Source organism: Lepisosteus platostomus, chromosome 20 (genome assembly GCF_059453375.1).
Source record: "Lepisosteus platostomus isolate fLepPlt1 chromosome 20, fLepPlt1.hap1, whole genome shotgun sequence".
In the NCBI taxonomy this organism is placed as follows: Eukaryota; Metazoa; Chordata; class Actinopteri; order Semionotiformes; family Lepisosteidae; genus Lepisosteus; species Lepisosteus platostomus.
This window is the reverse complement of record NC_142630.1, coordinates 1673574-1686503: the sequence shown is the minus strand read 5'-3', so window position 1 is coordinate 1686503 and position 12930 is coordinate 1673574. Positions and strand designations below refer to the sequence as shown.

General features: G+C 49.3%; 2 protein-coding genes across 4 annotated transcripts; one reads left to right on the top strand and one right to left on the bottom strand.

Annotated features, from left to right (window-relative positions):
- The first annotated feature begins 87 nt into the window (after positions 1–87).
- nob1 (NIN1 (RPN12) binding protein 1 homolog) lies at positions 88–7704 on the top strand. The gene is made up of 10 exons (XM_088614337.1): positions 88–108; positions 557–625; positions 1116–1248; positions 1611–1744; positions 2380–2451; positions 3296–3442; positions 4356–4634; positions 4799–4896; positions 6106–6250; positions 6754–7704. The coding sequence occupies exons 1-10, from the start codon at positions 106–108 to the stop codon at positions 7021–7023; spliced, it is 1350 nt and encodes a 449-aa protein (XP_088470463.1). The 5' UTR covers positions 88–105; the 3' UTR covers positions 7024–7704.
- cog8 (component of oligomeric golgi complex 8) lies at positions 7673–12905 on the bottom strand. 3 transcript variants are annotated; one of them, XR_015928747.1, is made up of 6 exons: positions 12322–12905; positions 11500–11707; positions 10419–11237; positions 9760–9928; positions 9073–9406; positions 7673–8244 (listed from the first exon to the last, which is right to left on the bottom strand). XR_015928747.1 is itself a non-coding variant. In XM_088614326.1 (6 exons), exons 1-5 carry the CDS (start codon positions 12774–12776, stop codon positions 9141–9143), a joined length of 1917 nt encoding a protein of 638 aa, XP_088470452.1. In that variant the 5' UTR covers positions 12777–12905; the 3' UTR covers positions 7673–8244; positions 9128–9140. The 3 variants fall into 3 exon arrangements, 2 of the variants coding, with proteins under 2 accessions (XP_088470452.1, XP_088470451.1); XM_088614326.1 differs by having other exon boundaries at positions 9128–9406; XM_088614325.1 differs by having other exon boundaries at positions 7673–9406.
- Positions 12906–12930: the final 25 nt, after the last annotated feature.

Below are 12930 nucleotides of genomic sequence, written 5' to 3'. Positions count from 1 at the left end.
CAAAAGGTCTTGACTTCCGGGTCAATACTGATCACATGGTGCTGTTCTTAAAATAACTCTTCCTCGGTATCCTCCTGAAATCAGCTATGTGCTGTGTTTTACTCAATGGTGGGTGAAGTTCCTTTCCACCCCCAAAAGTGTAATTACACTTTGTCCATCCTCCTCGTTCACTACAGATAATGTATGCAAATATGTATTACTGATGAACCTAGAAATGTATGAGAATTGACACAGGTCGGCAGCTTTAGGTAGGTTATAAGAAATACCATGAACACAGGGTGCTATTATTGATAGGTAAATCATATTCGTATAGCATCATTACCAATAATATCGCATCATAGCAAACAGTATTTCGATACCTCTTTATTGGTAGATTATAATAAAAAATGCAAAGAGTATTTTATTTGATTAAAATTGACCCAAGGTAACAGACTCGTGACCATGTTCGGTAGTGCAAAATACCACCGACAGGGGGCAAACTCCTTTGTTATTCTGTGAAATCCTCTGACCTGCGCAAATTTAGCAATTTTCTGATTGGTTGTGCAACTGTTTCAAGATGTCTTCTGCCGTGGTGGAGCATGTTGTCGCGGATGCTGGAGCGTTTTTGAAGAAGGCGCAGTTGCAGGTGAGAAAGAGAGTGAGCGCAGCGCACAGGGATGTTGTTTCTGTATTAGCCGTGTACAGACAGAACCGAAGAGCTCACAATCAGGGGTGTTGTGCCGTGCTGGGACAGCGGAGTTGTAAGTGCGTTGGTGCGCTGCTATCGCACTGGGAGAAGTGGCTCAGGGGTATAGCCTGGTAGTTTTTATTCTTCCGTATTGTAGATATTAAAATTCGAATGCTTTTTACTAGTCGCCATTTTCTCTTAAGGATCTTCAGTTGTTCCTAAGGTGTTGAGATTTAGATGTCGAACTAATCAAATTTAAGGTGGGTAGCTGCGTCAGCATGCGTAGGCTGCAGAGAAACACGTAATAGGTTTATTTTCTTTCTTCTCTTTTCAGCATGGAATAAACCTATTACTTGTTCCTAATCGAAATTAAGATTCGTCTGATATCCAGATTGTACTTTAAATATACTCTTTACCCATGTGACACGTCTTGTCGCCCCTATTTTAGGATTTTGGGAAGAATATCTACACAGTGAAAGAGGTGGTGAATGAAATCCGGGACAAACAGACCAGGAACAGTTTGGCGTTCCTGCCGTATCAACTGCAGTTTAAGGAGCCCCTTCCCGAATTCATTCAAATTGGTGAGTTAATGTTTGGGCCTTTTGGTGTTATTGGCAATAACTCTACCTTCTGCATGTCAGAGTGTTATCTATGCCAAAGTTCATGTATGGATTTGCAAAATTTGAACTGTTTTGGCTTGGGCCAGTTGCTTAAAATACCAGTTATAGCCAATGCCATAAAAATAGTTAAAATGTTTGGAGACTGTTACACTTTTTGCTTCTCTCATTGGGAGGATGTACAGTAGATCAGAACTGTGATGTATCAGCATTGTCCAAAAGAATCTTAGCTATAATAAATGCCACTTTGGGCGTCCACAGGCAGTGCAGGAATACATTTCTCCAACTGGGATTCTTTCACCTGGTTCTTGCTTTTTTGATTCCAGTGACTGAATTCTCCAAAAAGACCGGAGACTACCCAAGCCTCTCGGCGACGGACATTAAAGTGCTGGCTCTGACCTACCAGCTGGAGTCGGAGGTCCTTGGCGTCGCCCACCTCAAGACAGAACCAGAAGTGAAAGTAAGAAGAAAATGGCGGACGTTCGGTTTTATAATAGTTTTATCATAATTTTCATTCGCAAGAGCACCTCGTGTGTCAATGCGTCTCGGAGTGCTGTGCAACGTGCAGAGACAGATAAAAATGTGCATGGCAGACACACAGCAGTGCGGGCACAGCTCCTCGCGTGTCTAGGCGGAGTGCTCTACAGCCCGGGTTCGGCAGCTGTGCCCGGGGGCTCGTGGGTGAAATTCCCACACCAGCCACAGACTGGTGCTGGGAGTAGTGCCTGCAGTGAAGCGCTCAGCCAGGTGAGGAGGAGGTGGATTTCCACACGCACACAGGCGGCTCTGTCGGCGAGTAAAGGCCTGGGACCAGTGGGAACAGAATCCCGTCACGCGAACACTTGATTCAGAGTCAGGAGTGGAATAAGAACTATAAAATGACCAGAACCAAATGTCAGTGGCTAAAAGCGAGCAGAATTTTGAATTTTACTCTAAATTTAACAGGCAGTGAGAGCGCAGATGCTAAATTGGGTTTGATGTGTTCATCTGATTTCAAGACCCAAAGCAGATGGGTCCTGCACAGACTGCAGTTTGACAACTTTCCTATTGGCAACCAATGAATAAAACAGTAAAACCTATATTTTTTTGTTTCAGGTCGAAGTGTGCAGCACCTGGAGACACCCAGAGGCACCCGTCAACATTGCTGGATTCCACATCCCGTCTAAGGTCAGAGGCCGAGGACACTGTGAACAGAATCCTGCTGGGACCTATAGAGACTGGTCTTCACAAACATATTTAACACAGACATGGCCAGCTGCTCAGTGTTCTCCTTCAAGCTGTAGGGTTAATTCTGTTTTCCAGTTTAAGTGTCCCGAGATATGATGAGGTGAGGTAACAGTCTGTGTAAGCAAATTCATTTTTGCAGGTTTGTTTTTAGTAGCTGCATTTAGCTTGATCGTCAATCCTGGAAAGAGTAGTAACAGTGCAAAACAGTGGTTAGAGACCTGGATTTATAGCTGGAAGATTGTGGGACTGCAGACTGCAGTTCACTCAGACTGCTCCAATAAAACTCTCACTTGTACAAATCAATATTGCTGCTGATAAAGGTGTCACAAAAATTAGTTAACACCAAAGGATACCAACTTTTATTTTGCTCCAGTTTCCTGATGGACACTTCCACACAGCAGGCCAAGAGATTCCAATTCTAGTCCTGGAGGTCTAAAATAAACCTTGAGTTCTGAGTTACACAATTGAACCTTAATTGACTTCATAACTGGATTAATGTGATTTATTTTTAACATCAGCTTTTAAAAAAATGGAGATTGCCTTTTAACTGTCACATTTTGTAAGAAGCTTGTGTCAGAATTTTGAGTAGGAAAATATTGCAACATTTCCAATCAAGCAAGTCATTAGTTCAATTAAGGCTTCAATTAAGTAATTAAGCTCCTCTAGAAGGAAATCCAGCAAATACAAGGATATCCAGGGACAGGATGGGGAAGTCCTGCTTGTAGGTTATATAGTGGACAATATTTGATTTAAGAATGGTTTTTTTCTTTTGTTGTTGTTGCAGAAAGGTACTTCAGACAAGACTGTAGGAGTCAGACCAAATTGCTCCAAGTCACAGAATTCCAGCTCCCCAGACGATGCCCAGTTCAACTCCTTCCAGTTCTGGAGAAGCCCCTTGCCCAGCATTGAAGCTGACTTGCTGGAGTTACTGGTGAGGACTGGACAGAGCTGGAGTGGATGCCTGTTCTCCATTTCCAGCAGCAGTCCAAATGTTACCTCTAATGCCTTCTCTACCATTATAATGTTTTCTTAAGGCAGGGGGCACAGTGGCGCAGTGGTCAGCTTTGCTGCCTCTCGGTACTGGGACCCTGTGTTCGGTTCCTGGGGTGCTGTCTGTGTCTGTGTGTGCCCTGCGATGGACTGGTGTTCTGTCCTATGTGTGTGTGTGTGTGTCTGTGTGTGCCCTGCGATGGACTGGTGTTCTGTCCTATGTGTGTGTGTGTGTGTGTGTGTGTGTGTGTGTGTGTGTGTGTGTGTGTGTGCCCTGCGATGGACTGGTGTTCTGTCCTATGTGTGTGTGTGTGTGTGTGTGTGTGTGTGTGTGTGTGTGCCCTGCGATGGACTGGTGTTCTGTCCAGGGTGTGTGTGTGTGTCTGTGTGTGCCCTGCGATGGACTGGCGTCCTGTCCAGGGTGTGTGTGTGTCTGTGTGTGCCCTGCGATGGACTGGCGTCCTGTCCAGGGTGTGTGTGTGTCTGTGTGTGCCCTGCGATGGACTGGCGTCCTGTCCAGGGTGTATCCTGCCTTGCAACCATAGCTTCCTGGGATAGGCTCCAGCTCCCCTGGCTACCTTGTATTTGGCAACATAAGATGTAAGAGAGGTTACAGCTAAGCGGAGGCCATTGGGTCCAGCATGCTGGTATTGTTCCAAGACTCTCCAGCCGTTCCTTGAAGTAGTCCAGCTACATGGCTGATCAGCTTGCTTCAGCCACTCTGTGAGTAAATTATAGAACAGCTTTGGAATCCGTCTGCTGGGTTATGTGTTACTGCCTCGAGGCTGAACGAGGTCTGGAACTTCCCTGCCGCGGCTGTCCAGGCTGTAAGGAGGCCTGTTGTCTTTCTGCAGAACGCCGAGACGGTCTCGGCCGCCTGCAGTTCAGCGGGAGCGACTGTCGATGAGCCGCAGCCGGCGCCCGTCTCCGCGGATCAGTGCTGCGGCGAGTCCCGGACAGCGGGGAGCGTGGCAGAGGAGGAGGAGGCGGAGAGTGGCTCCGAGGAAGTGGAAAGTGGAGACGGAGGCTGGATCACTCCCAGGAACATCAGACAGGTCCAGCTCAACATGGGAGTCCAGCAGGCTCAAGGCGAAGTGAGAGTGGGCTGCCTGACCACAGACTTCGCCATGCAGGTGACTCTGCAATGAAACCGCCGTCGAGAGCTCGGTCCCCCCGGAGCGCAAAGACTGTGTTGGAAAAGATGAGCCATGTTTCACTTGCGTATTGAAGAAACCCCAGGAATTGTGTGAAACTGCCTTTTCCCTGAACACCTCTTTACTTTGTTCTTTTGAAACAGAACGTTCTCATTCAGATTGGGCTGCACGTGCTGTCGGTCAATGGAATGGTCATCAGGCAAACCAGGAGCTACACATTGCGCTGCCACGCCTGCTTTAAGTGAGTGTGTTTAAGGAGAATGTTGAGGGATCACAAACATGCTTTAATTCCATTGTACTGCAAATGAAGGACAGTAATCTCCAGGTGTTTGTTTTATATGGAAGAGGTCAGAGAGCTGTAATTGAACTGTTACTGGCTAGCCAGATTTAGCGTGTTATACTTTTTTCCTTAAGTCAATATTGGAGCAGAAAATTCTTCCTTAAAAGTGTTCGCTGGTAACAGGTGTCACTTAAAATCATTTCAAGACCAGACCTGCTGCAGTTTCAACTTTTCTGTTATTTTTTTTTTTTAATTATGATAACTCTGGTCAAGAGTGAATCCCTCACCCTCCCTTAAGTCTGTAGAACTAAAACACGTTTATTTGTTACTTAGTAGGCGTTGCATAGAGAAAGTAGGGAGCTGCGTCAGCATGCGTGGGCTGCACAGGTGCAGGTAAGGGTTTATTCCTGCTGATAGGAAAAGAGACACAACGTTTCAGCTATGGAGCTTCTTCACGTGAAGAAAGGAATAAACCCTCACCTGTTCCAATGCATAGAGAATGAATAATGCGACAGAAGTGACCGATTTAAGGTTATCATCCAATGGTTTGTTGTTGGTGACGGTCTGAATTGGAGGTGAAAAGACCTTATAGGAACATAAGAAGGGTTACAAACAAGAGGAGACCACTTGGCTCAGCTTATAGCAACCGAACGAGCTACACTGGATAAGCATCCCAAGGATTTAATCCGGCTGTTTATGGAAAGATACCAGGGTATCCGCTTTGACAGCATGGCAGGCTCGCGTTCCAGAGACGTAAGTGTTCTTGGTGTCTATTAGCATATTTTAGTTTTATTCTGTTTAGAGCGACTCCTGTCAACATCAAACATTTTACAGCAGGACTGTGGCAGCAGCACTACTGAGAATAAGGTGAAAAAGGCAAGCACATAACAGACTGAGCTCTGTGTGACTACGATACCCAGATGTGTGCTGGGCATTAGCTTGACAACTATATCGGATATTTAAAAAAAATGGGGAAAAAATGAAAATATTGCAGAAAATAGCAGTTCATGATGCAGTATGTGACACAGCAATAACCCCTATTCCTTTGATTAAGAACATTGTCCTTATGCAAGTAGCAGTAAAGTCCCAGCAGAGGCTGGTTGAAACTCGCAGCACTGGGGTTTTCTGAACAGCTGCCGGGAGAAATGCGTTTTGTATTTGCTCTTCTAGGAGCACGACGAACATGACCAAAGTGTTCTGTCCACACTGCGGGAATAAGACCTTGAAGAAAGTGGCAGTGACGGTCAACGAAGATGGCACCCTACAGATGCACCTGTCCAAGAACCCCAAAGTGCTGAACCCCAGGGGGCTGAAGGTGAGAGGGGGGTAATGGATAGAAAACCACTTCGACAAAGGTATCCTCTCACAGGAGAGAGACTAATTCTGTTTAAAGCACTTCAGAGAAGAGTTAAATAATTGTAGTTTACCAAAGACTTAAGTACTGTTTAATCTGTTTAATTAAAGCCTAATGAAAATGCTGTGTACTCTGCTGTGGCACACAGGTCACACTGGAAACTAGAAAAGTAGGTAATATCCCAACATGCTGCAAGATTAGGGGAGAAGGATGATATCTAAATGGACAGTCATCAATTTGACACCATTAACAAGTTGCCAGTGTGAAAATCTGAGCCTGGCACTTGGGAGGGTGACCAGGCAGCCACATAATGAAACAAGGTCCGATCCAGCTTTTGCTGGGGGATATTCTTCAGGCCCCATGAATTTTAGGATGTGCTCAACCAGGAGGAAGCACATGCTCACCCTGTGCTGAACGGGAGAGCTATGGCAGACTGACTGCTCTCCTCTCCCTACCCCCTGCAGTACTCCCTGCCCCTGCCACAAGGGGGCAAACACGGCAACAACCCCCACCTGGTGGAGGACCAGCGCTTCCCCCAGCAGCGGCTGTCGCGCAAGGCCCGGCAGAAGACCGACGTCTTCGACCCAGACTACGTGGCGGGCGCCTCCCCCTTCGCCGAGAACGACATCTACAGCCGCGCGGCGGGGCTGCACCTGCGGGACGAGCAGGCCGGCGGCGGCAGGCGGCGCACCAACCCCAACGCAGCCAGGAAGAAACTTGTCAAGAGGAGATGAAGCCGGCGCTTGGCCGGCACCGATCACGGAGAGCGCCGCTGCACGCGTATCTGATGAGGATTCGTGGCTGGCAAGGGGTCAGGGGTCAGGGGTCAGAGTATTTCCTACCCTCGGCTCCTTCCTCCTGGGTCTCTCTTCTAGTCGGGCTCCATTAATGACCTTTCTGAAGAGTGACCCATGTGACAGTGGCTGATTCATTCGTGTCTGCCTGGCATGAGTGAACGAGTGACAGCACGTGTTAGGCTGGTATGATTTCATAAGTCTATTTAAAAAAAAAATGTAGGAATGTAAAATCAGAGTTCTGTGACGAGTTCAGATCTGCTTTGTAACAACCCAAGCTGGTGCCTCTCTTTTGATGCTGCTCCTGAATTGATGCTCCATCCAGGACTTCAATTGGCTGTTAGAAGACAGTAGACTTTTTCAGGTCTCCTTTCAAATAGTTTTAAAAATAAATTGTTGAGTAATATTAGACTTCACACTCTGCTCTTTTATCTTAAAGTAATGCATTTTGTTTAACTATTACAATATTTAAGAATTTGCATGTTTTGTATAGTGTTGGTATGATCAGCAGGGATTTGAATTCACTGTCCAATACTGATGGTACAAATAGCTCAACAGTATCTGAGTAAGACCACTACTGCCAGCAATGTACTCATAAATAAATTTATTCTTTATATTACAGCCCAGGTGTCCCTTGTATTTCCTTACACAAATTATGCCCCCCACATTGTGAAACCCCACCACTTCTCAAAGTCGAAAACCAGCATCTAAGGTGTCAGAAGGCAAACATGGGTTTGAAAAGTATTTTTTTCAGCTTCAAAGGGCGTGATTTCCGTAAATTAAAAATGCAAAAGACAGGAAAGTTAGAAGTCAATGTCGCAGGCACCTCAGAACAGAGAAAACAACATAAAGAGCAGCTGCTCAGCTACCAAGGAAATTTCTGAACTAGACATGGCAGAGGTTATCTGTTTGAGTCTACACCCTTCACCATGATTGTCCCTCACCACTGAAAGACTACTCATCTACTTCAGGACCACGAAGAAAAATTAAGATGAACATAACTTATCGCAGTTCCTCCAGAAGCTCTGGTTTTCTCTCACAGTCCAAAGACATACTGGTAGGTTAACTGGTTTCTGGGTATATAGGTCCTGGTGTGTCCATGCCTGCCCTGTGATGGGCCTGCCAGCCCCAGCAGTCTTCGGTTACCCCCGCGACCCTAAACTGGATAAAACAGAAGGTGGAAGGATGGATAATTAATCATTAAACTCCTCTTTCAACCAAGTGTAGTTTCTCATCCAAGTGAAGTCGCTGCTGTTGCCCGGGACCATAAGAAGCGTAAAGACCTCTTCCTTTTGAGCCGAAGCCGTAATCATGAGATGTACGTGTGCAGTTTCATCTCCCTAAGTAGGGCAGGGATTAATCAGAGTCCTCTTTCAGCACGTCATTGACTTCTGGGGCTTAAGACAGGGACGTGCCACACCTCCGGTCGGCACTAGCCCACCGGTCCGTCCCTGCAGACCTTGTTAGGAAAGGGATGGCTGCATGGGTGGGCTTGTCAGAGGAGCCCGGCTGCTGTGCTCTCATACATCCACCCTGCACAGTAGAGGAGAGACTGCTGGCAGGAAGGTCATGAAGGCCTTGGCACAAGAATGATCCCAAATCCAGGGCAGATACAAGAGAAGTAACCAGCCATTCAAACTTCTTTCCTGAAGTCTAAAATCTTACTGTTATGAAAACTGCGCACAAATTGTAACTCCCTATATATTGGGCTCCTTGCTCATGTGTGAACCAGTGTTCCAAAACTGCAATAATGTACATTCACAGAAACTGTTCTTTTATACATCCATGTGGAGACTGCCAGCTACAAGGGACAATTTAGAATAGCCAGGTAGTGCGTCTTTGTTATCTGGGAGAAAACCAGAGCTCCTTGTGAAGATTGTCTCAGTCACTGGGAGAACATGCAAGCACGTTTTATGAACAACAAACAGGTTTCTTCAAAAACAGATGAGGTACTGGTCAAAGAGCATGGGCCAGGATGAAAAAACTGACACATCAAGAAGGAACAAGCCCAGTTGAGGTGCTGTGGAAACAGAGAAGCACGTGCCTTCCTGTTGTTGCTATGGCCCAGCCTCCTCCGGTGTTAACTGCACCACTGGCGTCGCTGCGTCCTCCAGCCTGGACAGAGCGGGGAGGGGGGGCTCCTGCGTGGGACTGGAGCCCCCCCTGGCCGGCACGTCTCCCGCGCTCCCCAGATCGCTGCCGAGCTCCCCTGCTGGGGGCAGCACCTCCTTCTTGGGCAGGATGAAGGCCAGCGGCTCCAGAATCTCCCCCACATTAATGCAGCCCAGGGAGCCGTGCTTGTGGACCTGTGTGGGCTGGATCCCTAGATACACACATACAGCACAACAACTGAGCTGGGCACTTCGGCGAAACTGTAGTCTAAATCTAGATCTGTTATTCAAATGCAGAGACTCACACATTCCACACCTACTTAAAATAAATCTATACTACAAAAAAATAAGAACTGTAATGAAAAATCTAACTTTTGTAAAAATATTTGAATCTGATATTAGAATTGTAACATTTTAAAAGTGTTTATAGCTCTAGTCAGAATCATAAACCTTCATAATGTAACACAGAGGTTTACATACGTAGACACAGTAGTTACAGAAAACAGCTGGTCTCCCACGGCCAGCTAGAATCTCCTTCAGAGAGCCCGCAACGCTGTGGACATACCGAGTATGAGAGCCATCTGCGCAGGAGGGAAGAGGACTTGCAGGCAGCGATTCAGGAAAGGCACCATGTCTTCGGCGAAGGCACAGCAAAACTGTGTGAAAAGCTCCCTCTCCCGGTCGCTGAAGGCCGCCTCCTCGGCCCGCTGGAACACCAGGATCAGCTTGGTCACCTGCGGGCAGGGGAGCACGGTCACTGTGGGCACAGCTTTCCTCCCACAGTCCAAAGACATACTGGTAGCTTCACTTTTTCCTGGGCTTAACCAGCCCTGGCTTGTGTGCGTGTTTGTGTCTGTGCGTCTACCCTCTGGACTGCTGGCCTATCCAGTGTGCAACCCACCTCACACCCCTTACTTCAAAGGATAGGCTAGGCTCCCCCACAGCCCTGTACTGGATAAAGAGGTTAGATAGACATGGTTGGATGTCCTAACATTACAAAACTAGGCAGGCTTAATACTGATTCCTGCCTGATGTTTGCGGCCACCAGCAAACATGGACCTCAGCATTCTTGGTGGGACAAGGCAGAAGCTTGAAGCACTGACTGCCAGTCTGTTCATTTCCACTGGCCGGGGACTGTCTGAATGTTTGAATGCACCGAAGGGCTTGAGAATGAGGGGCCGAGGTCCTACACCAAGCAGCCAAGAGAAGGGAGAGGCCCAGTACCTTGAGGAGAGCCTCCTCCAAGCAGCTGGTCACGTCCTGCGCCAGGGCCACGGGGCAGCAGAGCCGCAGGTCGTTGAAGGCCATCAAGACGCTGTTGAGAAAGCACGCCAGCGGCGGGAAGTCCAGGAGGATCATGGGGGGCTGGAGGGTGCCAGGCTGGGTGCCGGGCGGCGCGGCGGGGATGGTGCTGCCCAGCATGGCTGGTACCGAGATCAGGGTGTACAAATTCATGTCCTCCTGGAACTGCACCACCGCATCCTGCACCGCATGACGGAAAGCGCCCATGGCGACCCTCTGGAACATGGGAGCCAGCTGGCCGCGGAAATCGGCCCCCACCCTGCTGAAGGACAGCCCGAAGTACATGCACTGCCCCAGTAAGGAGTCCAGACGGCTGCCCACCCCACGCTGCAGGTCCCGCTCCAGGGTTTCCAGGAACTCCGAGACCTTCTGCACCACCCAGCCGTGGAAGATGGCACCCTCATTCACCGCCTGGCCCCCCGGGGCCAGCAGGGGGTCCTCGTCGGAGAAGATGGCGCGGTACTGGGTGATGATGTCAAAGAGGTGCACGCGGCACGCCTCGATGGTCTTGGTGATGTGGAAGTAAGGGTCGCCGTCCGGGATGGCACTCAGGATGGAGCCCAGCCAGCTCCCCCGTGTCTGCAGGAACTTCACCCGCAGCTCCGCCTCCGTAAAGACGTCCATGCGCCGCAGGTAGCCAATCACGCGCAGGCAGACGGGCAGCTGGGCGTTGCTGCGCAGCTGTTGCAGCAGCTGGTTGAGCATGAGCTGAGCAGACTGACGCACCTCATGCACAATGCCCTGCAGGAGGAGATAATGACAATGGTCACTGAGGAATTTCTGAATTTCGCAAAAGCCTGTGGAAGTGTTTTGCCTTAATTAAACAAAGTGAAGCAGCAGATCCCTTCTGGGCGATCCAGGATGCCCAAGCGTGATCCTGAAGCATCACGAGCTAGAAGGCACCCTGCAGCCGGTCACTGAAGCCCGCGCTGAGCTCAAACAGCCAGTCCAGAGCTGGGGAGAAAGGAACAGCACTCCAGGCTGGACTCATGCCCCCCTGTACCTGGACAACGGGGAGACAGCAGTGCTTCTTCTCCAGTCGCCTGACGTAGGCGGCCAGCTCCAGAGCCTCCTCGTAGTAGCCGTTGCGGACGCAGGTGTCCATGAGCTGTGGGATCTCTAGGATCTCCAGGATTTCCGTGTGGCGGTTCAGCGTCAGGCTGTTAATCCGGCGGCTGGCCCCAATGTCCTCCGCCTCCGTCATGAAGGCCCTGGGACAGAGAGCACCCCCATCAGGACGCAAGCATGTGTCAGACACACAGCGCAGGGGTGAGCATTCACACACACACTGCGCAGGGGTGAGCAGTTACACACACACTGCGCAGGGGTGAGCAGTCACACACACACTGCGCAGGGGTGAGCAGTCACACACACACTGCGCAGGGCGCAGGGGTGAGCAGTCACACACACACACTGCGCAGGGCGCAGGGGTGAGCCGTCACACACACACACTGCGCAGGGCGCAGGGGTGAGCCGTCACACACACTTCCTGTCACTCTGCCTTTGCACCCCCGTCTTGACATTTGACCCCAGTTCTTTATCAGATTATAAAAGTGCACATTAGGCACTGATTTTGAAATGTACCAGTGGTGTTTTCTACAGTAAACAAGACTTATGCAAGAGACCGATGGTTGGCAACTAATTTGGACCTGGACAGAAAAACACAGCCACAGTCTCAGTGAAGCGCCGCTCTAGAAGAGGACTGGGCTGTCCTGGTCGACTGGACAGTTTTCCAGCTCTTCCAGTGCTGCTGCTGCTGCTGCTGCTGCTGCTGTTTGGAAGAGATCTAAAACAGGCATGTTCATGTCCACTCGCTGGCACCAACCTGCATTTCTCCCCAAAACCGGGTAACTTGTCCAGGAGCCGCGACACGCTGCTCTCCACCCGCCCGAAGTCGCGGTAGATCTCCTGGGTGCAGTCGGCCGTGCGGATGAAGGTCTTGTAGTTGCAGAAGGCGAGCTCCCGGGTCTGCTGCAGGATCTGAGCCCGCTCCTCCGCCAGCCTCTCCGGCTCCCGGGTCAGCTTGTCCACCCCAAACGAGCTCAGCTCGGACAAGTAAGCCGCAAAGTCCGGGTTCTCTCGCCAGTTGTCGGGGAAGCTGTCTTTAAAAATCGCAGCCAGGATGCTCTCGTCTTCCACGTCCACGGCGGCCATCTTGGTGAGGTCGACTTCAGCCGTCATCTCCCCCAGCTTTGTGTAAATGAAAGTTGAATAAAATATTCGGGATTTTTTTAAAAAAAAACAAACGAATAAACAGCAGAATCGGGGTGTTGTGGTCATCCAAAAAGAAGCCGTTAGGTTAAAAAACACGTTTACATAATAAAGAAAAAGATCGTTTAACACCAGAGAAAAAGACGGTCGCCTGTTGCTAAGCCAGCGGTGGCTCGGCGGTGTTGCTGTAGGGGGCGCTGTGACAACTGGCCCGCCCTCGCCG